Source organism: Drosophila pseudoobscura, chromosome 2 (assembly GCF_009870125.1).
Source record: "Drosophila pseudoobscura strain MV-25-SWS-2005 chromosome 2, UCI_Dpse_MV25, whole genome shotgun sequence".
Lineage (NCBI taxonomy): Eukaryota > Metazoa > Arthropoda > Insecta > Diptera > Drosophilidae > Drosophila > Drosophila pseudoobscura.
This window is the reverse complement of record NC_046679.1, coordinates 20,112,706-20,134,538: the sequence shown is the minus strand read 5'-3', so window position 1 is coordinate 20,134,538 and position 21,833 is coordinate 20,112,706. Positions and strand designations below refer to the sequence as shown.

The 21,833-nt window shown below is 41.7% G+C and overlaps 3 protein-coding genes across 4 annotated transcripts in view; 1 reads left to right on the top strand and 2 right to left on the bottom strand.

Annotated features, from left to right (window-relative positions):
- Positions 1 to 179: 179 nt before the first annotated feature.
- Positions 180 to 3,672, top strand: LOC6897514 (uncharacterized). Its single transcript, XM_002137627.3, has 3 exons — positions 180 to 676; positions 738 to 953; positions 1,008 to 3,672. Exons 1-3 carry the CDS (start codon positions 334 to 336, stop codon positions 3,482 to 3,484), a joined length of 3,036 nt encoding a protein of 1,011 aa, XP_002137663.2. The 5' UTR covers positions 180 to 333; the 3' UTR covers positions 3,485 to 3,672.
- Positions 3,673 to 3,786: 114 nt separating this feature from the next.
- Positions 3,787 to 5,386, bottom strand: LOC4802222 (uncharacterized). 2 transcript variants are annotated; one of them, XM_001359150.4, is made up of 2 exons: positions 4,614 to 5,380; positions 3,787 to 4,559 (listed from the first exon to the last, which is right to left on the bottom strand). In XM_001359150.4, exons 1-2 carry the CDS (start codon positions 5,266 to 5,268, stop codon positions 3,937 to 3,939), a joined length of 1,278 nt encoding a protein of 425 aa, XP_001359187.3. In that variant the 5' UTR covers positions 5,269 to 5,380; the 3' UTR covers positions 3,787 to 3,936. The 2 variants fall into 2 exon arrangements, with proteins under 2 accessions (XP_001359187.3, XP_015037681.2); XM_015182195.2 differs by having other exon boundaries at positions 4,344 to 4,545; positions 4,614 to 5,386.
- A 1,802-nt stretch (positions 5,387 to 7,188) lies between these two features.
- CCAP-R (Crustacean cardioactive peptide receptor) overlaps positions 7,189 to 21,833 on the bottom strand; it is a 36,989-nt gene continuing 22,344 nt past the window's right edge. The window contains exons 3-7 of the mRNA XM_002137626.3: positions 8,887 to 9,022; positions 8,619 to 8,816; positions 8,235 to 8,495; positions 7,892 to 8,177; positions 7,189 to 7,707 (exon numbers count right to left, since the gene is read on the bottom strand). Of these exons, the coding sequence (XP_002137662.2) occupies positions 7,473 to 7,707; positions 7,892 to 8,177; positions 8,235 to 8,495; positions 8,619 to 8,816; positions 8,887 to 9,022 (1,116 nt within the window). The 3' untranslated portion in view covers positions 7,189 to 7,472. The remainder of the gene's footprint in view (positions 7,708 to 7,891; positions 8,178 to 8,234; positions 8,496 to 8,618; positions 8,817 to 8,886; positions 9,023 to 21,833) is intronic.

Below are 21,833 nucleotides of genomic sequence, written 5' to 3'. Positions count from 1 at the left end.
TCGATTTTCGAAAACGAAAATTTCATTGGTCGAAATCTTATTGCTGAGCCGAAGGAGTCCTCGTCCACTATATGGAGAGTGCCATTGGAGCAGTGCCCAAGACCAAGAAGAGGAAAAAAGAGAATTTGAAAAAGATGACCAAGGCAATCAATACGAACCCTAGTAGTCCTGGAAAATTACTTCGAAAGAACCCAATCAGCCAGGCATAGCTGAATATAAAACGTAAAAATCTATCAAAACTATTTTTGGCATTTTAGTAAAGAAAAAAAGTTAAGGCGCAGAACGTAAAGCGTCGAACTGTTTATCGACTTGGATACGTATTGCGAGCTCGGCATGGAACACCTCGATCGGTATCATGGGCAGGCCTCACGTCTTGACTCGGAGGGCAATCGCAACGATCCCCCTTCGAAGTCAATCCAACGCCGCATCGACAATACTGAGAAGAACTCATCAGAGACAAACAACACAGCCAGTGCTGATCCCAAAATGTGGCTTGGATCATTAGACAGCGACTACTCTTTGCTTGGATCACCCGATAGTGGCAGCAGCGACTACTCTATGTTTGGATCATCCGATAGTGACGAGGGTAAGTGCTGCCGCGACAGCTACAATCACGATCAGGGATCTTCAAGGCTCCTGTGTTCAAAAAGTGACGCCAGTTCTCCTATTCGCAAAGGTAAGGCCTATATGGTTTCTATTAAAAGAATGTGCGTAATATCAAATAAATTCGCTTCAAGGTTCCAGCTCCCCGGACGAGAGGATGACACCCGAAGATCCAATGCCATACGATTTAAGCATAAAACGCAACCGTCCAATGGACATATGTACAACCATGAGCATCACCCCACCATCTTCGGTGAGCTTGGCTTCATCTGATCCCTTGTCCACGGAATCGACCCCGGTCTATCCGTCAAGCAGCAGCTTGGAGATGCCACGCCAGTCTTTTGTGGAGTGTAAGTGGCCTGCTAGAAAGCCTACGGGATCTCCGCTATATCTCTCCTTCACAGGTCCTCCTCTGTCACGCCAACCATCGCCCCCACCAGGTACGTCTGTGCCCATAGGCATGAACGAAATTTCAGAGCAGGAGGGAAGAGCAGCTGACTTGAAGGATAAGTTAAAAATTAAGCGGGTCAGGGTCCTAGTGATGGTGGAGACCGAGGACCACCATAAAGAGCAATCCGAGGATAAACCTAAGAACATCACAGCAAATCCTAAACACAAGGACACTTACCAAAGATGCAATACCCAGTCAATGCCCTCTGCAGAACATACTTCTGCAACCCCCTCATCGTCCTATATGACATTATACAGAGTACCTGGCCGCTCTTATCAGCTGTCTGCAAGCGTCAGCCAGGAGGACTCTTCTTCACTAAAGGGAGACCGGTTAACGAGCAAGGAGGACATTAATACTCTGACGGGAGAACTGTTGAAGAACCAACTGATGACCCGTCACCTGATGCCGTTGAAGTCGCGAATACCGACGCCAGCGATGCCCGACAAGCCGGTGGGACCCATTCTTTACAACGCCGCTGGGTGTAAGAATAGACAGAGTTGTTCGGGCGATGAATTGGAACTTCAGTTCGAGCCAACAGATGGTCAGAGCGGTCGGCCAAGAAGGAGCGTCTTGGGTGATCTCTCGAAGCTTCCAGATACATGGACCGATGGAAGATTCACACCACAATCGATGTCGTCCCAATCGTTCGAGTCCATTGGAGGCATCGACGGTGCGATGAGCTGGAACTCAGGTGTTTCCGCTATGCGAACCGAGGCGGATACGGACAGATCAAGTATGTGGGAAGGGAAACGGCCAGCGAGGTTCAAGGGCCAGAAGATACCACGGGAAGGCGACTTTCGGAGCTATTTTGAGTTGGACGAGGTATCGATAAAGATCCTGTGGACCGTGGCCTACCACCAGCCTACACTGGTGGGTTTGCATGATCGAATTCTGGGCTGCATGGAGAGATTCTATCACCACCGCTGCCCAGTTCGTGACGAGTTGATCTTCCAGTGGTACCTATTAGAAGGCTTTTACCCTATATTTTGGCTTCTGGAGGCACCTCTAGAAGAGGTGATACAGTCGTCCGATGAGCAGCTGGACATGATGATCCAGGAGTTTACGTATAGTGACCGCATTTCGCAGAGTATCCCAGTGACTGAGGACATGGCCAAATATATGGTCTGCGCATACTTTCGCGTCCTCTACAACTACGCCATAAACAGGAAAATGGACATTCTCAGTCGCACTCTACTCCGTTGCCGCTTCGCCGTGCACGTGGTGGAGGTGTTCATGTTGGAGCAGCGTAAGCGTCCGCTCGGAGACACGATCAACAGCTTTGAATTGTATAAATGGTCTTGGATACACGAGGGCCGCCTGAAAACCATCTTGGAGGAGCCCTTGCAAACCGGTAACGAGCGGGCCACTCAGGCCGAGACTCAGGGGCTGTGCATCCGCACCCCAAACAGCGACTCTTTCAGCGAGTTTTATGTTAACCAGCAGCTTCCGCGACCCGATTTCCATGCCATCAACAACGTCAGTGTCGGTCTGCGCCGGTATATTAGCAAGAGCTTTTCAGAGACTTTAATTCCCTGTAGCTTTCCTTGCCCCATTCAAGGCTGTGGACAAGATCTGAGCCCGAGTATCGTGATGTCACATTTCCTCACCAACCACTGCCGCCGCATGGAAGAGATCTGGATGGGCGACCGCATGATCTGCCTGTTCTCCCCGGTCTGCTATCCCCCCCGACTGAACTACTGCATTTGCATGTTGGCCATACTGGACGGAAAGCACAAAACTAAATCGCACCGCCCCCGGTACATCCGAAATTTGGGTTTGCCAACGCGTGAACTTTACTTTGCGGAGCACCTATTAGTCACTGTGATGTTCGCCAAGATCGACAAGAGTGCACTGGTACGTGAAACCATTGAAAGCGATGAATTCCATGAAAACGAGTTGGACACACCTCGCACTGCGTTCTCTTTGTCGGATGCTGTGGATTTCCATAATACCGAATATCTTCCGGAAATTATAGACAAAAAGGAAGTGAAGGTGGAACCGAACCCCGATCTGGATGATGAAGAGAAGACTGATGTAACATCCGATTCAATTTATCCACGGGCTGGTCCAGTGCACTTTCCTGAAACGGAGCCACAACCTGTTGACGAAAATCAGCTCTACGTATTTTGGCTGATGAGCCATGACAAGCTCCCCCGGGATGTGAAAGTTCGCTTATATGTCTACGCGCATGAGCGCGGCGTGTGTGGCGAGAACCGCAATTTGCTCAAGCCCATTCGTATGTCCAAGTTTATCGATGTACCCAATATGTTGGATAACCATAAAGACAGCTGCTTGATCATGGATCATCCCACCATGGCCGCGATTTCCAGCAACTTTAAAGACATTGTTTATGTGGACGCTCGCCCCGTGTATGGGGAGCGATATAGTGCTAATGAATCCAGCGATGAGATGTGGGTTGTGCAGCCATAGAAGTATAATACATAGGTTCTAAAACTCCCTCAAGAAAAATGATGCCTAGCCGAAGCGTCTAACTTCTCTATACAGGCTCCCCTTAAAGCACCCCAGAGAGCACTTATTTCCTTTTTGCGTGTCCCTTTGTGGTCACTTACTAAATATATTTTTGTCATTCAGATGAATAAAAGATCAAAGGTTGTCTTTTCTTAAATGCAATGGAATGTAAACATCTCTAAATCTATGGAAAGCGAATTGCCTTGACGTTTTGAAAGGGTTTCGCAACTCTTTAGAAAGGAGCTCTGCAACAATTTATAATATATCTTTATAATTTTGGGATGATTTTAGTACAAACAATGGCAGAAAGTTGTATGTCAAGAGAGGAATACGAATCGTTTTCTGATTCCGTCTCTTGCCATACAACTGGCTGCCATCGCAGATGAGCTTTGAACTTAAATATGGACAAAATACTATCTTTTTTGCAGATTTTCTACGCTGGAACCACCATTGACACGACGACGTGGAGTTGGATTGCTACGGAAGCACGGCGGATAGGCCAGGACTGGGCGGGAAATCTGAGAGGGTTCCTGACAAGAGGCACGATTTCTGCTGGAGGGCCTGTGGTGCCTTGACTTTAATGATTGGACTTCGGGTTGCACAGCACGGTTACTGCCGATACCGGATAGGGCTTGCTTCGACAGATTAGGCATGCTGGAGGCGGGTGTTCTATTCTGGAGGCGTGGCATCGATGATGGCTCAGATGGCGATGGTCGGCATTTCTTGCATTCCTCCTCCATGCAGGGCTGACGCATTTCGGTGTGGTATATGTGGGGGTCTTGTTGCTGCCACAACTGATGCTGTGGCCCTCTCATAGTGGGTTCGTTTTCATCGTTTCCCCCTGTCGATCGCCTTTTTCTACGTTCCCGTTCCCGTTCCCGCTCTCGCTCCCTCTCATAATCTCGTTCGGCGTGGTGGCGCCGTCTGTCCAACTTGGCTTGGTTGAGGGCTCTATAGTGCACGGTTTGGTTGTCGATTAGCATTTGGGTGATGAACTTGAACTGGTTCAAGCTCGTCTCGTTCTGATCGTCGATTTCTGCGGGGCTACAGTGAATATTTTGGTTGTGATATTGCATAGTCAAAAACTTACTGGCATTGATATCACGAAACATTTTGTTCAGCAACTTCTCCTGAAGCTGCATCTCCGACGACAGTCGCTCCATCTTTGATATGGACTCCTCAAAGCACTTGGACACCATTTTTTCCACGGCTCCCTGAACCGTCTCCAGGACATTGTCGTGAATGATGCTAAAGAAGTCCGCAAAGGATTCCTGTAGCTCCTGATTCGGATCGTGGGTCATTTCTGGGTGTCGATCGCGATCGCGATCGCAATGGCGTTGTCCGGTCTTGTCGTCGCCTGCCGATATGCGTACAGGACTTTTTGTGCCCGCCATCGAATCTTTGCTCACACATACCACGGCAGGCAGTCGAAAGGCCACGTTTCGTGGTGGCGCAGTCGGCTTAAGAGCTGATGGGGGCTTATAGGCCATATTTTTGATGCTGCTCGACCGTGTCTGTTTTCGCTTGGAATGCTTGACGTTGGATCTTCCTAGATATTCCGGTCCTGACACGTCCGCGTAGCGCATTCCCAAGCGAGGTGTCAAATTCCTGGCAGAGCTTGCTGAACGCTCCGATGGCCGGCGCGATGGACCGCGTTTGTAGCCATCTTTGGCCGTGTAGGATCGCTTCAGAATGTCGAAACCGTGCTGTGTGGTTGATTTGGTAAAGCAGTAATTTGGAAACATGACTTCTTGACGAAAATTTATATATATCTGTATGCGGTTGTCACTTTCATCGATTTTTCATCAAATTTTCATATTGGGTTTTAGTATTATTTTTAAAATATGAAAGGTAACACCAAACAAAATAAATGAGTGATCAGTCAAGCTGGATTTAGATAGGGCAAGTGTAAGTTGGAGCTAGGTCTTAGGTCTCATTTTTTAAAAGTCCTCCATTGTAATGGCGCAGGAACATCCATATTGTATATATATCCATACATATTGGGAATACAAGATTTGGTATTCTAATTTCCACCTTTCTTTAGTAACAAGGTTAGTTTTTTACTGAACTAGAGATGGCACTATCGGTACGTGAGCCTACTACAATGTGTTACGTATGGGTCCTGTGAAACGAAGTCTTTACAATTTGGAGACAGTATTTCTTCATTTCTGATAGTAGCTATTTCTTCTGTTTTTATTCTAGTTGTGAATTTCTATTAGGTATATGTATATCCTGTAACTATAATCTGACATCTTGTCAAAAATAAATTGATAATTAAAATAATGTAAGTCAATGCTTTCAAAACACTTTATGCTAAAATTGAATCAATCAACAACCAAAGTTATTGTCCATTTCTTGTTTGTAAGTTTACAACTTAGAGGGTCACAAATAAGTTATAGAAAATTATAATTGCAAAATTGCTCGACAGTCAGCGGCAGTCCTCAGTGAGTTCCTTAATAGAATTTTCTCCGCTGGCCGCGTCCAATGAAGCGCATTCCCCAGCGCAAATGTTGCTATACACTTTTATCAATTTATTTTTCCTCATCAGGAGGCCTATAGTATGGAGGCCTCATCTACCGGACTGTATACATATTTCACTGCTATTAAAAATCAGGAAAAGGGGAGACCATATTTAAAGAGGGTGAAATGAAAAGGACTTAACCAGTCATGAGGCAAATACAAACAGAATATCTCTACAAAGTTGCATATACGAGTATACATAAATGTATCTACGTATTTGCGTGATTCTCTGTTCGAACTTTGCATAGCACTCGTATATTTTCTATTTATTGAGACAATAATACCTCTGGCTGTTTGTTGGGCCGCAGAAACCAATATGTTTTCATTGTCTGTTGGGTTTGTCGCTCAATTTGTTTGCTCTGTTGACTTTCTCTGGTGACGTCAGCCGAGGCCACAGACAAATTTCCCATCATCACAACAATTATAAATGAAGTGAGAGCAAAAATGAGCCGCAGGCCCCATCATCCTGGTCGTCCTTGTGCCCATTGTGCGCTGGGGCGCACCGAAGGAGATTTTCCAGCGCGTGCCAAAATGAATGAAAACGCAAGAGAGGGACACATTGTGACATTTGTGAGAATTTGTGGCCTTTATTCTGCTTTCTACACATAATTATGAAATAAATATTAGCTTAAACCAAATTGACTACAACTTTATGCTCTATTAACTCTTAGGACCTACTTATGCCTAATAGAATTTGGTTTCAGATGCTTGCACATGTTCTGTATAAGTATAAATACTATATGTACAGGGGATGAGATGGAATTTTAATGGCCTTAACTGCTAGTTAGGCCTGAAAAGAAATGAAATCATGAGATTTTCCTGCCAACACAAATAAATCATCAGTCTGTTTAATAGAATACAAATAGGAGAGTGTCTGAAATTAGCTAAGGGAGTACTTAATTTCACTCAAAATGATACTATTTCTGATATTTCGAACTTCCTCTTAGAAGTATGAGTAGTATGAGTGTTGAATGAAAATTCTAGAGAATACTCGTGGAACGATACAAAATATTCCTAAATAAAAATATATTTTCAAGGCATTTCAGCTTAATCGTTTAGAGACACTCAGAAACTCGTTTATCTTTCCAAATTTCAGCTTCAGCTTAGCGTTAATTAAAAGTTACACAAACGCCAGTAAAGTAAGTACTAGATAATGAGTAGATACCTATTATTAGATCGAAAATGCATATAGTAAATACATAGAGTACTCGTAATATTAAATGTTTGAAATTCGTAGCGTAGACTTGGCATACTTATACGTACAGTTTAGATTTGGCTTTCACTATGCCTAGTACAACTATCGAACTTATTGTCTAAGCCTCTCGTGCAGTCGCAGTCCTTTACCATTCTAGAGGAACTCCGCATCGCTGAAGGATGTGGGCCCGTGGACCGCAAACGTTGAACGCTTGCGGGTCGTGTGCGCCAGCTATCATACCTCCGACATGGCCGGCACGGTCACCACCTTGCTGGGTCGCTCGCAGATTACCACCCGGGCATTCGTCTTGTTGGTGGAGCGTCGCGACACCGTCAGAGAGGTGGTCAGCGTCCTCATCGAGTCGCAGCTGTTGTGCAGTCGGCGCCCCACCGTGTGGCAACGGTTCTGCTGCGAGTTGTTACGATATGACTTGCAACAGCAGGTGAACCATTTGAAGGGTGGAAACCGACTGCGAGGGGAGAACGTAAGAGGAAAAGGCAATAAATAAAAGATAAAGCAGAGGAAAATGAATAAAGCCATATTTCTAAATATTTATATAGCATTCTAGGTCCAAGATTATCGGCACTATCACACCGCACATGCATTTCATAGTTCTAAGTGCACATACGAGTATATAGTATAATAGACCTTACCTCAGTGTGCGAAAGACCTGCGAGGAGAACAGACAGTAGATCAGGGGATTGGCCGCCGAGTTTAAGGGAGCCAGGCTCTGGATGAAGGTGGCGATGGCGATGTTTGTCTGCGAGTGTGGTATCTGGCCAAAGACCTGCAGCAAATCGAAGATGATGTACGGCGACCAGCAGATGATAAACACAAACACAATGGTCAGGGTCATCTTCACTGTCTTGACCTTGGCCCGTGGAATGATGCCCCTGGAGCTGGCTCGTCTTGCAGGAGCCGAACCAAAACCAGCTCGCTCTGAAAGGAACATGCAATTAAATTCGAGTTCCGCTAGGACTTAAAGTAGATGAATACCTGTGGGGACAAATATAGAGCCCTTGGCCCAAATTGTCTTGACTATAATCGCATAGCATGCGGAGATGATCAGAGCGGGAAAAGCGAAAAGTGTGGCGGAGACGAGGCTCATGTACACCTGCCAGGCCATGGGAGAGCCCAGCTCTATCCAGCACTGCGGATGACCCTGGATGAGCTTCTCCTCGTACAGCACAAGGATGGGCAGCGAGAAGAGGGCTGAGATGAGCCAGGCGCCAGTCACCAAATGACGAGCTCGCTTCCCTAAGGTGAATAACGAAATAAAATATACTCTTACATATGAATCTCCAGCTATATTTCTCTGAAAACATTTCGCTTTGGACAAAATCGTTTGGCAATTAGAAAAGTTTTCGCACAAAGACTTACACGACTTTGAGAAGTTCATGGGATGCGTTATTGCATCGTATCTGTCAATGCTCATGGCCACCAGCACGTAGGTGGAGGAGTAAGTGACGCACACCTGCGAGAACCGTATAACCTTGCAGGCCAGATTGCCCGCCCGCCACGAAATCGTGATGCGCCATATAATGTCCGTCAGCACATTGAGCAGACCCACGCACAGATCTAAATGAGAGTCAGGTGAATGTGGAAGCTAGGGGGAAATTGCTAGGGCAACCACCTCGTCCCTTCTCACCTGCGAGGGCCAATTGCTTGATGAAGTAATTCATCCGCGACTTGCGATTCTTGTTGATAAACATCACGAAGAGCACCGCGGAATTTCCCAGCACGATGACGGTGAAGAGTATCCACAGCACCGCAAATTGTTCCGTCTGGAAAGAAGCAGATTTCGGTCACATTTCATTAAACACTTATGAAATTCATTGTCAACAAAGCGTTAAGAACGGAAATCACGCATAAAACTCAATTTAATACCCGCCCATACACACGCGCACACACTTCGTTGTTTATGGCTCTTTAAATAGCCATAAAAATGATAGAGCCAGAGCCCGAGCCCGACCTGGTCGGGCAGGGAGTGGGCCCTGTCGGGCAGGATGTGCCAGCGGAAGTTTGCTGTTTCCAGCTCAGTACTAACAAGACTAGGACAACAGCAGAGCCAGCCCACACACACACACACACACAGTTGCTCTTTCGCATACACCCACACACCCCACACACCCACAGAAATAGTAATGATGAAAAGGCAGACAGCAAACGTTTTGTGCTATTTTCTTTTTCTGGCTGAGGAAATTGCTGCCAAAATGAAGTGCCGAGAACTGTCAGTGGGAAATCAGTACAAATATAGCTACACTCTAAGCGTTCCTAGGAAATCCAAAAATATACGCATAAAAAGTAATATCAAATTTCCATTTCACAAGTGCTGATTAAATTGAAAATTGTATTACTTCATTATTATTTGGTTTATAATATGTGAATGCCAAATGATAGTAGAGTAGATTATCATGTTTCATAGGAATAATATATAAGGTCCTGAAGGTTGAATGAAACCATTCGATATACATTTTTGTGCGTAAAAAACATTTCCGAAAAGATGAATGTTTTCCTCAAAATTAAATATATACTTGGAAGGCGTTTACATCTCTCAAGACTCACATATATCGAAGGTAAGTTTGAATTATGGCCTCGAGGTCTGAGCAGTCAGACGCCAAGCAAACTTGTCCCGAAAAAAACTTGACAGGCGACGTCCTTGGTTCGCCCAGACTGAGAAGACGCCCGAGCTTATGCTACATATTTTTCTGTGGCTCATACACGTTACTTATGTTTGCAGTATTCACTTACTTTCTTTTCTCGGGCCTAAGTGAGAAAGAAAGAGATGTTTTTTTGTGCCGCCGACTTCTTGGCGCTGTAGGCCTTGGACCACTCTGTTGTCTGCTAGTCCATCATGTTGCGCAAATTGGAGCATAAATCAACAAATGAACAAACCACGACCAGGGCCCAGCTATTTCTACTCATTTTTTCCACATCCTGTCTGCACCGTTTTTCATTATTCGCCGGTGTCGCGTTTATTATTAAATGTGGCTGCTGTTTCTGCCCCAAATCACATGTTGAAAGCAAATTTCCACACTTTTTCTTACAGATTGGAGTCGAGCTTTGATTTTGTTCCTCCTCGAAATGAGTTGGCAGTTTTCTTAAAGCCTTTTTCGGCTTTCTGTCTTCAAGTGTTTGTGTTCTCGCCAAGTTGAGTGCAATTTTCTACCATGACTTTTGAGAATATTCTTCTAGGATATGCTCGACTGAACCTAACTCAAGGCAGGCCAAACTTTTCACGCGTTTCAAAAGTTTTTCCCATTTGATGTTGGTTCAGCTCCTATTTTTATTAGCGCCTATCTTTCGGGTGAAATTCGCACGTTTTGTGCTCCTTTTTTTGCGGAAAGTGTTGGCAAAATATTTGCGTTTACAGATTCACATATTTCCCACTGAATAGGAGTAGGTTTTGGGGGAAGGAGTATACGGGTGTTTTTTTTATACATCGTGAATTTCTCAGAACTGCTAAAAGTCGTGCTACTTTAAAAAAGTCCCTAAATGGTTTTACTTCTGTACGAGAACTGTTTGATGTGGGATAAATGTATTATTTTAAATATGGACACACATAGAAAACGACAAAAATGTATCCTTTTTCCTTTTTAAAATATATTTTCGGGAGTTTAAAGTTCAATTACCACTTGAATAACCAGAGGGTCGGAATTAAGGTGGATAGATATATATTTCTTTCATAGATAAAACGAGGGGGAACGTTGTGAGTTGCTGCGGACACCGCAACTCTACATTTATACCCGATACTTAGTCAGTATGGCTCTTCTCCGGCAGACGCCGCTAATATTAAACGGCACGACAAAGACAAAGTCCCTTCCGCCTCCTGTGGGGCGAAATTTTGAAATGTATGTGTAATAGTGACATATTACAGAAGTCTGGATACAAAATGTCGTTGCTCTAGCTCTTATAATCTTTGAGCCCTAGGCGCTTATAGGGACGGACAGACAGACGGGGTTCAATCGACTCGGCTATTGATGCTGATCAAGAATATATATACTTTATCCCTCTGGACGTTACACACCTCCATTTTCACCACAAATCTAATATATGTATGTACGCCTACACTCATTTTAAGTATCTTGATTTTTATTGAATAATTATTATTTTTGATTTTTTTTGAATAATTGTTATTATAACTGTTATTCTTGATTTTTATTGAATAATTGTTATTATAACTGTTATTCTTGATTTTTTTGAATAATTGTTATTATAATTGTTATTCTTGATTTTTATTGAATAATTGTTATTATAACTGTTATTCTTGATTTTTTTGAATAATTGTTATTATAATTGTTATTCTTGATTTTTATTGAATAATTGTTATTATAATTGTTATTTTTGATTTTTTTGAATAATTGTTATTATAATTGTTATTCTTGATTTTTATTTAATAATTGTTATTATAACTGTTATTCTTGATTTTTATTGAATAATTGTTATTATAACTGTTATTTTTGATTTTTTTGAATAATTGTTATTATAATTGTTATTCTTGATTTTTATTGAATAATTGTTATTATAACTGTTATTCTTGATTTTTATTGAATAATTGTTATTATAACTGTTATTTTTGATTTTTTTGAATAATTGTTATTATAATTGTTATTCTTGATTTTTATTGAATAATTGTTATTATAACTGTTATTCTTGATTTTTTTGAATAATTGTTATTATAATTGTTATTCTTGATTTTTATTGAATAATTGTTATTATAACTGTTATTCTTGATTTTTATTGAATAATTGTTATTATAACTGTTATTCTTGATTTTTTTGAATAATTGTTATTATAATTGTTATTCTTGATTTTTATTGAATAATTGTTATTATAACTGTTATTCTTGATTTTTTTGAATAATTGTTATTATAATTGTTATTCTTGATTTTTATTTAATAATTGTTATTATAACTGTTATTCTTGATTTTTATTGAATAATTGTTATTATAACTGTTATTCTTGATTTTTTTGAATAATTGTTATTATAACTGTTATTCTTGATTTTTATTGAAAAATTATTATTATAACTGTTATTTTTGATTTTTTTGAATAATTGTTATTATAACTGTTATTCTTGATTTTTATTGAATAATTGTTATTATAACTGTTATTCTTGATTTTTTTGAATAATTGTTATTATAACTGTTATTCTTGATTTTTATTGAATAATTGTTATTATAACTGTTATTCTTGATTTTTTTGAATAATTGTTATTATAATTGTTATTTTTGATTTTTATTGAATAATTGTTATTATAACTGTTATTCTTGATTTTTTTGAATAATTGTTATTATAATTGTTATTCTTGATTTTTATTTAATAATTGTTATTATAACTATTATTCTTGATTTTTATTGAATAATTGTTATTATAACTGTTATTCTTGATTTTTTTGAATAATTGTTATTATAACTGTTATTCTTGATTTTTATTGAATAATTGTTATTATAACTCTTATTTTTGATTTTTTTGAATAATTGTTATTCTTGATTTTTATTGAATAATTGTTATTATAACTGTTATTCTTGATTTTTTTGTTATTTGATTTTTTTGTTATTTTTGATTTTTTTGAATAATTGTTATTATAATTGTTATTCTTGATTTTTATTGAATAATTGTTATTATAACTGTTATTCTTGATTTTTATTGAATAATTGTTATTATAATTGTTATTTTTGATTTTTTTGAATAATTGTTATTATAATTGTTATTCTTGATTTTTATTGAATAATTGTTATTATAACTGTTATTCTTGATTTTTATTGAATAATTGTTATTATAATTGTTATTCTTGATTTTTTTGAATAATTGTTATTATAATTGTTATTCTTGATTTTTATTGAATAATTGTTATTTTTGATTTTTTTTGAATAATTGTTATTGTAATTGTGCGTGCGAGAGAGACAGAAAATCAGTCTGTGCGTGACGTCGGGCGCTGCGTAGCCACTGCAAATTGATTTGTTTCCTTTGGCTATAAAAATGATCCGATCTGATCCAGATTCAGCAACCTGATAGATATGGTCATTATTTATGATTCTGCGTTTTTAGTTTTCTTGAATGTGCAATATTGTGGATGCAACAGATTTTCGTCCTTTGTGGGGGCGGAAGGGGGTGGGGCGAAATTTTGAGATATACGTTTTATAGTGAGATCTAATCCTGTTACGGACACTAAATTTGGTTACTCTAGCTTTAATACTCTCTGAGATTTGTGAATATCCCCAGATTTGCATCCTTTGCGGGGGCGGAAGAGGGTGTGGCGAAATTTTGAAACAAACTCGTCTCGGTCTGATATATTAGGAGTGTGGATACCAAATTTGGTTGCTCTAGCTTTTATAGTCTCTGAGATCTAGGCGCTAATGTTTTACTCTAAGCAAAGCCGCCTATGCTACGTGTGTGTTAGAGAGAGACAGGGCGAGAAAAAATGAAATTGTTTTCTTGATGCTGGCTATAATAATAATACGATCCAATTCAGATTCTGCAGTCTAAAAGATATGGTCATTCTCTACGATTCTGCGTTTTTGGTTTTATCGTATCTTTAAAAATGTGGATGCCACAGATTTTCGTCCTTTGTGGGGGCGGAAGTGGGCGGGGCGAAGTTTTGAAATATTTTTGTAGCAGTGACATATCACAGAAGTCTGGATCCAAAACATCGTTGCTCTAGCTCTTATAGTCTTTGAGCATTAGGCGCTGAAGGGGACGGACAGACGGACAGACGGACGGACGGACAGACAGACATGGCTCAATCGACTCGGCTATTGATGCTGATCAAGAATATATATACTTTATGGGGTCGGAAACGATTCCTTCTGGACGTTACACACATCCACTTTTACCACAAATCTAATATACCCCAATACTCATTTTGAGTATCGGGTATAAATATATTGTAGGTTCCTTCCTCTTCAATATCTTTATTCATTCAGTATGCATTCACTTTCCTCCGAATTCCATTTATGTTCAATGTGAAATAAAAGCTTTCCATAACCAATTAAAGTAGAGTATTGCAAATAAATTGAATTACTAGAGAAAATTGATGGTAAATGTGGGAGATGTATCTGAAAGTTAATATATTTAACAAATCAAGCAAAAAAGGGAGGAAATATTGTTAATAAAACATACATACGTTCACATACATATATTTGAGAGAAACTTTTTCGTGATTTCTTTTTAGTCTGTTTTAGATTTTTATTATGTGCCATGCTGTGGGCCATATAAAAATGTAATAAATGGCACATTGTAAGCCTTTTTTAATGATCGACCATTTCTGGTTGCCTTTTTTCTGCTGTTGTGTGTGTTTGTGTGAGTGGTTTTTGTGTGTGTGCGGTTGGCCCTTTTTTTTTTTTGGCAAGTCATTATGCCTTTTTCAATTTGGCTTTCCACCTCGAGGAAATTGCTTTTTTCTGCGAGAACAACATTAAAAGTGCGAAATTTAATTTCGAGTCAAAAAGAGTTCAAGCAATAACCCGAAAGGCAAACGCTTAGCGAACAGATAGAAGGTAGAAAAACACGCACAGAAGGGGCCAGAGGGCAACCGTAAATCCTCATTAAAAAGGAATTCAACCACGGGGCCACGGGGCATGCAACAAAAGCACCACCTGTTGCAGCATTAGAAACTTTAGCTGCCGCCGCAAACTATTATGTCTGATTATTAAGTGGGATAGCCACAACAATAGCAGCCACTTGGCACTCGACTGCCACGCGATTCCAAATGATGGTAGTGGTAGTCTCCTGCTGGTGGTCCACTGCCACTCCTGCCCATCTTGTTCTGCACTTTTGTGTGACTTTAAGTGCACTTTCCGCGGCTTTGGGGTTTCGCCTTTAAGCTCACTAAATCGCCTGTGCTGACAAATTTCAACCGCTGCCGGCGGATCGTAAAGTGCACCAACAAAGACAAATGGGTGGCCACAAACACAGGCAATGGGAAATTAATTTCATTTTGCAAGAAAAGGAGCTTTCCATTCTGTTTTTGTTGCAGCTGCAGACGTGGCAGCCACAGGCAGCTGCGCTTATAAATCAGTCCTCGTAGCCGAGTTCGCATTCGCGTTCGCGGCAATGCGACCGGCCGTTCACAACAGAGAAGAATCATTGCTAGGGCTCTCCTATGTGAGATGGGGACAGAGGGATACCCTGGCCATTAGTTGGGATAATTATCCTCTGTATATTAAAAGTATATCTCTAAAATTCTATCATAGAAAAGCTGGGCTCCATGGCAAAACTGCGACCTTTCCGCAAAACTTCATTTTGTACTATTTTTTCCCCAGCCCGAAGGGATGGGCTCAGAATGGGCTTCCTTTGTGCAGTGCATGAAGAGATATTCTGTTATCTGAAAAAATATACCTAGACTAAAAAAGTGTAGCAATTATTTACAAAGCTGGTATACAGCATTCGTTTGAATGGTCACCAGCTTTGGAAAAAAAGCGCTAGTGCCCGCGCTTGCTCAGGGCATTGAAATGCATTGTTTCATCGCCGTGTTGTCCCGTGGCGTATGAGCTGGCCTGAGCCTTTTAGAAGTCCAGGCTGTTTGCTGAAACATAACTAGAATTGTCTTAGAACAAAGTCTGGCGGCGGTCAATTATCCCATCGAACCCAGTTTGTTCCTTTTATAGGGTACTAAAACGTCTGGCATGCTCAGCCATAAGCTTAATCAACTTTTATTTTTGTTGGTCATATTTAAAAAGCATTGGACTTAAGGACGAAGGGCACATGGCACTCGGCTGCCATTGTGCGTTGCCAGCGGAGCTTCAGTTTGTATGTAGCTGCTGCCACTGGGAGAGTCCGTGTTGAATGTGTTTTGTTTGCTTGTTGGTTTGCTTTCGTTTCTTTGGCACTTTTCAGGGCATTCATTAATAGCGATTACATTGTGCTTGAGTGCTCTGGCGCTCGGCGCTCGCACTCTCCGCAGAAGTTGCATAAAGTAACATTAAATTTCATATTACGTATACGCCGCGTGCTGAGCCAGCAAATGGTCAGATAATGAGCATTAGCTGAAACTTTAACCGAAAGTTCAACGAACTCCTCTCAGCTCCAGCATATTGTCCCCACTACGAAGGGAGAAGCATCATCTATAGATATGTACACTCGTATATTCTTACGTATATGTAGCAGATAGGGACACTAGTGCTTATGGTCGACAGGAGATGAGAGCGTATTATTTTGGTATAAAAACATGCATTTGGGTCAAGCCGAGCACATCAATCATGGTTTTTATAGTTGTTCGTGTTGCTGTTATTTTGGGCAACAATGGCCAGATCCGACCGTTTATGAACTGGTTCGCCCACCAAAGCCACTGAAGTCAGCCCGAACACGGGACTGGGGCTGGTGCTGGGGGCAGACTGCCAGATGAATGGTGCTGCCACATGAGGGAGCTTGGGAAAAACTGCGCTTTAATTCGCCTAATGGCCAAACATTTTGTCATCAGCTGGCTTAAATCATGCCACTTCCACGAGACTCTGGGACCCTGTGCATATTTGGCGTTGATGTTGACACAAATTGAAATTAATAAAAGCTCGACATTAGGGCCATCAGGAGCAAGTGGGAATACTGCTTGTACACACTGTTGACAAACTGTTGAGTGGAATTTCGGGCCACTCGGGCCAATGGCTGCTGGGTGATTGGGTGGCACTGTGTGTCGGCGTGGAAATATGAAAAATTGCCAAGGATTTGGCCAACATAATTGTGGTCAGCTGTGATGTCAGTTATGAAAATGTGGCCAGTGGCAAAGGAGCAAAACGCAAATCAAGACTGACTGCTGACATAATGGTTATTTAACTGGTCACCGAACGGGCCGCTCGGGGAGCTCAGGGCTCCCTCACAACTTTAAAGCAGCTTAAGCACTTGGGGCTAATGAAGGATTAGTAGCATGGGTCTCCGTTCTGACAGCTGACCTACTAAACACATCGATAAATTTTCCGGCAAACACTAAAAATGTGTAAGGAAGCCCCCAGCGCAAACCTCAAATTGTTACGCCAGTGACTCGTAAATTCTGGGGGCCAGCAAAAACACACATTAATCAAATGAGTCGAACATAAATTTTCGCTGGTTGGCCGAAAGATGGCCATAAAAGAAGCGCATAGATAGCCCAGCTGAATGCAAATGTATCTAATGTATAAATAAATTAGGGAGACAAACATAAATATCAACTGAAATGGGCTGATTCTGGCATAACCTCAGCACAAGGCAAATTAAATTCGCACAGAAATAACACCAGAAGTACAAGCAAGGGCACGCACTCTCCCCGTTGACCAGACGATGGGAAAACAAAGGCAAAGTTATATTTTTAACAGGAGACAGACCGAAAGACAGCAAGGCAAACAATAAATACAAACACGCGCCTGGAACTATGCAAAACAAATTACGCCTAACCCTCGGGCCCATAAAGGATGTGGATGTGGGTGGATGGGGATGGGGATGTGGAGAATCTGCTGCTGCGGTCGGCGGAAGTTATGGTTTACAAATATATATGTGTGTGAGTACTCTGGTGTGAGTGTGTTTATTTTCAGCAATTTGCATAAACAACATAGGCCTCTGTGATACCACCAAAAGTCAAGTCAGGCATATATTTGAATATTTTTCCCAGCCATTTACCGCTTGAGCTGGGTTCCCCTAGGGTCTCTGGGCCAGTGATAATTAACACATAAGCAGCAGACACATGTCTGACTATCGCTCCCCGTCTGCCAAATGAGTCGACGAGGGACAGGACTAAGGACCAGGCCCCTAAGTAGCCATGCCGAATCGTTTTGTTTGTGTGGTCAGCAGATAAGTTGACAGCCAGCCAGTGGGCCAGCTGGGCCAAGAAATTGAAGCCAGATTTTAACTAGACATTGCCTGTCAGTCAGGGTAAGTAAGTAGTTGGCTATCCGTTCACAGACAATTTGATTCGGCCATTGTCCTGTGTAGGTCTTTGTCTGCGAGTAGTTCAGAATTATTCACTAAAGATCGACAGTAAGTACTACAATGTGTTGCCTTTGTGATGCACCGTTTTGGGACTTTAGTTTTAGTTTTAGTCAGTTCCTTTAACGACTTAAATTTTCCATGGAATGGCGCTTTTAAATAAGTGAGACCTCCTTGGGGAAAAACTTTGCCGGTATGTCCACAAACTTGTGCCCAAAAGAGTGATCTCGTGTCCATTTTTGGCCCTGGCTAGCCTCACTTAATGCCTATGGACATCATTAGATGCCTGTAGTCGAACTTTAGATGAGTCCCCGCCTCCACCACACTGCCACACAGGAAAAGACCAAGCCAAATATAAACTTTCCACAACAGCAGCATCGTGAACCAACAGAAAGTTTGGAGCAACATTCCCTTAAAGCTGTGCAGAAAGGAGCAGAGAGAGCAAACCGAGCTAAAAGTAGGTATTGTTGATATACTAGTATTTGCCGAAACTTTCCAACTTCAGATCCAGCTCCAAACACATTGTCAGCCCCACTCCACCCGCAGGAATCTAACAAATTTAATTAACGTCCTGCTCTAAAAACGACAGCTGCACCTTCCGATTAACGCTAAGCCCGGCCAAAGACAAGCTCGGAGTCCCGTCCGCCGAAAGAACAGCAAAACAGAATCTATCGAAAGCTAAATAAACTTTTTCTTAATTTAAAATTCCACAACTGGCACTTGTCAAAGGAGCCCGAGTAAACCTCCGAGAGAGACAGCGTGAGAGAAGGAGTGGGGCGAGTGGTGAGAGCAGTTCGGAGACACACGGAAATGCAGCAGCTTTATAAGGAAACAGCTCGGACAAGTTGGCCAAGTCGGTCCTCGGTCCTCGGTCATAGTCCCCATCCTTATCCTCGTGTAGTCCTCGTCCTCGGTCGAATGCTTGGCAAGGACGACTAGCTGCCTGGCAGGCAGTCAAGTGGTCCAGAGCAACTAAAAACTAGACGCCAGAGTTGTTATTTCTGATTTTGTTGCCTCTGCAGTTTACAAATTTTCCTTTTTGTTATTTTTCCGCTTTTCCCACACCACTGTACATGTGCTATGCTATTCTATATGCTCGACTAGCACTTGGCGGCCGACTTTGATTCCATTTAAAGTAAGACTTGATTCCTCTGAGCGTCCCGCCTCAGCTCTACCCCCGGACTCCGAGGTGCCAAGTCAAGTAATTTTGTGTGTAAATGAAAAGTGTTGCCATGTTCTGTTATGCAAATTGCTGCGGTTGTTCTCGTTGAGGGATTGGTGGGGCACGACTTTCGGCTATAAAGTTTTCCAACTGAGATATGGGGATAGCGAAGATGCACATTGGAGCTGGCATTAAAGTGAGCAGCTGAGAGTTATTAGGAACTTGGCCAAGCTCTTGGCGGACTGACTGCATAAACATAAGGCCCGTGAAAAGGCAGTATTTCAAAATATACACTATATTTTAGTTTGAGGCAAAAGCTCTGCTTTTATTCTATACATCTAATTGAATCAACCTACTTGCTTGCTAGACAAGGCATTTTAATTTGATTAAAACTTAAGTTCTACCAACTGACCAGAGCAATTCATTAGCCAGTCTTATGGGAAAATAATGTGGATATACATGCTTCAAAAACCATCTACTGCTTTGTAACTTGTTTGCATATACATAGGTATAAAGTCGAAGCTTGAAAGTTTGCTCAAATTAGATTTAAAATCTTCGAGTATGCTTAAAAGTCAACGACTGTATTAATGCCTTTAAGCAGGAAAGTTAAAACTCATCTGAGAAATAAAAGAGGTAGGAAGAGGGCGATACTTTTGTGCTTCCAAAGGGCATGTGCTGCCCAAAGCTAGAACTAGAATGTCGATCTAAGCAGCAGATGAGAGTCCACTAAGACTTGGGGAACCCATTCTTGAACCACAATAAAATATGCGCCATGGAATTGAATTTGTATAAATTCTGTAGTAATTTAAATTTCTTTTAAATTCCACCAGTAACTTTTTTTATATCTTATCTCATTATACAATATCTGTATTCCCAATCTTTAGGCCAAGAAGTTCCCTACAATTCTCTGCAAAATTAAAAACAGATTAAGAAACGAAATTCCAATTGAAAAAGAGCTCCTCCATGGGAAATGGGAAATACGAATCGAAGGCAACAGTAAATGTCCAGCTCTCTAATTGAGTGTATGTGTGGGTGTTTTAGTCTATATTTGTATCTTTGTATCTGGGCGTGTGCTGGCATTATAAAGTGCTTTGTGTCAAAGGCAAAAATGCATGGCGCGTACGTGCCATGCAGGCCAAATGCAATCACACACTTAATCATTTATGCACACACACACACGCGTACTACATGAACACGCTCACTCACACAGCCACACGCATTGTTGGCTGGTGTGCTTGTATTAGTGTATGACACATTTGACATGGAGCACGTAGAAAACGGCAGGGCGTACGCGACTGTTGCACGCTTTGGCAGAATTTTGCTTTTAAATTTCGCACAGATCTGGTCCAGTTCGAGCAGAACAATGCCATAAAAGAAAATTGTGTGACAAATGAGAGCAGTCCGACACAAAGATGAAGATGGAGCGATCAAATAACCTTGAACATTAAGGAAATATTAAAAGCTGCATATCCGCTGGAGATGTTCGGCATCTATCATCAGCCACATCAACATCATCATCATCAAACTGGCAATGACAGAGTCAATCGGAAACACCCGATGGCGGTGGAGGATGGGTAAGAGTGGATGAGTGGAATGAGTTGGGTGAGGATGTTTGTGCCAATTTCATCAAAATTGCGTAAATGACTTTGCCCATCGAGTGCATTTTCCACGTGTGCTACCTCCCTGTCGCCCTCCTTCTCAGGCCTCGCCTCTTGGCACTTTGATGGTTTTTTGGCATGTGCTTCCGTGCAGCTACTTTGATGTGGCACTCGGTCGCCGTCGCCCCATTCCAGTGGCGTCGGTGGATGGCAATGTATGCTCTAGGTTTGTCTGTAGCAGCAACTAATCTGTCTGACATGTGTATTTGCCTTCTGTGTCGTCTCATCTCGTCTTGTTTCGTTTACATTTTACCAAAAACAAAAAAAAGGCATTGAAATTCGGAGAATTTTTTAAGTGAAATTCAACAGAAACTTGATTTTGTGTGGTGGCCATGAGGAACGCGTTTGTGTATTGTTTAGCCCCACTGAACCGGTAAATAAGGCTACCAATGAATGGCACTCAATAATGTATTTCTTAAAGGCATTCCCTGGGATTTCCCCAAGGGAGCATCACATAATAAATACAAATACATCATCTAAGAGTTTGTTTTACTTAGCACCCCTTACTGGCACCCCCACAGGCATAGACACTCATTTAAGCCATTTAATTTAATTTTACTTAAAGCGCCACATAGTTCATTGCATACTTTGGTGCGTCCTCAAGTACGGCTGCTGCTGCTGCTGCTGCTGCTAGTGACCTACTTCCTAGGACCTGGTTTATGTAAATAGCTCACCCAAGCACTCAGACTCAGTCCCAGACTGAGGCTCTCTCTCCCTCTGCTTGTATATCTCTCAATCCCTCTCTGACTAGTACTTTTTCTGGTGCTGTACTTCAACTATTTACTAAGCATAATTTCGCTGTTGGTTTGTCGCCTTCTGCGTTTTGCTCATTAAATGCATTTCGCGCCCTTGCACAAGAACAGCTGGAGATGAAGCTCAGCA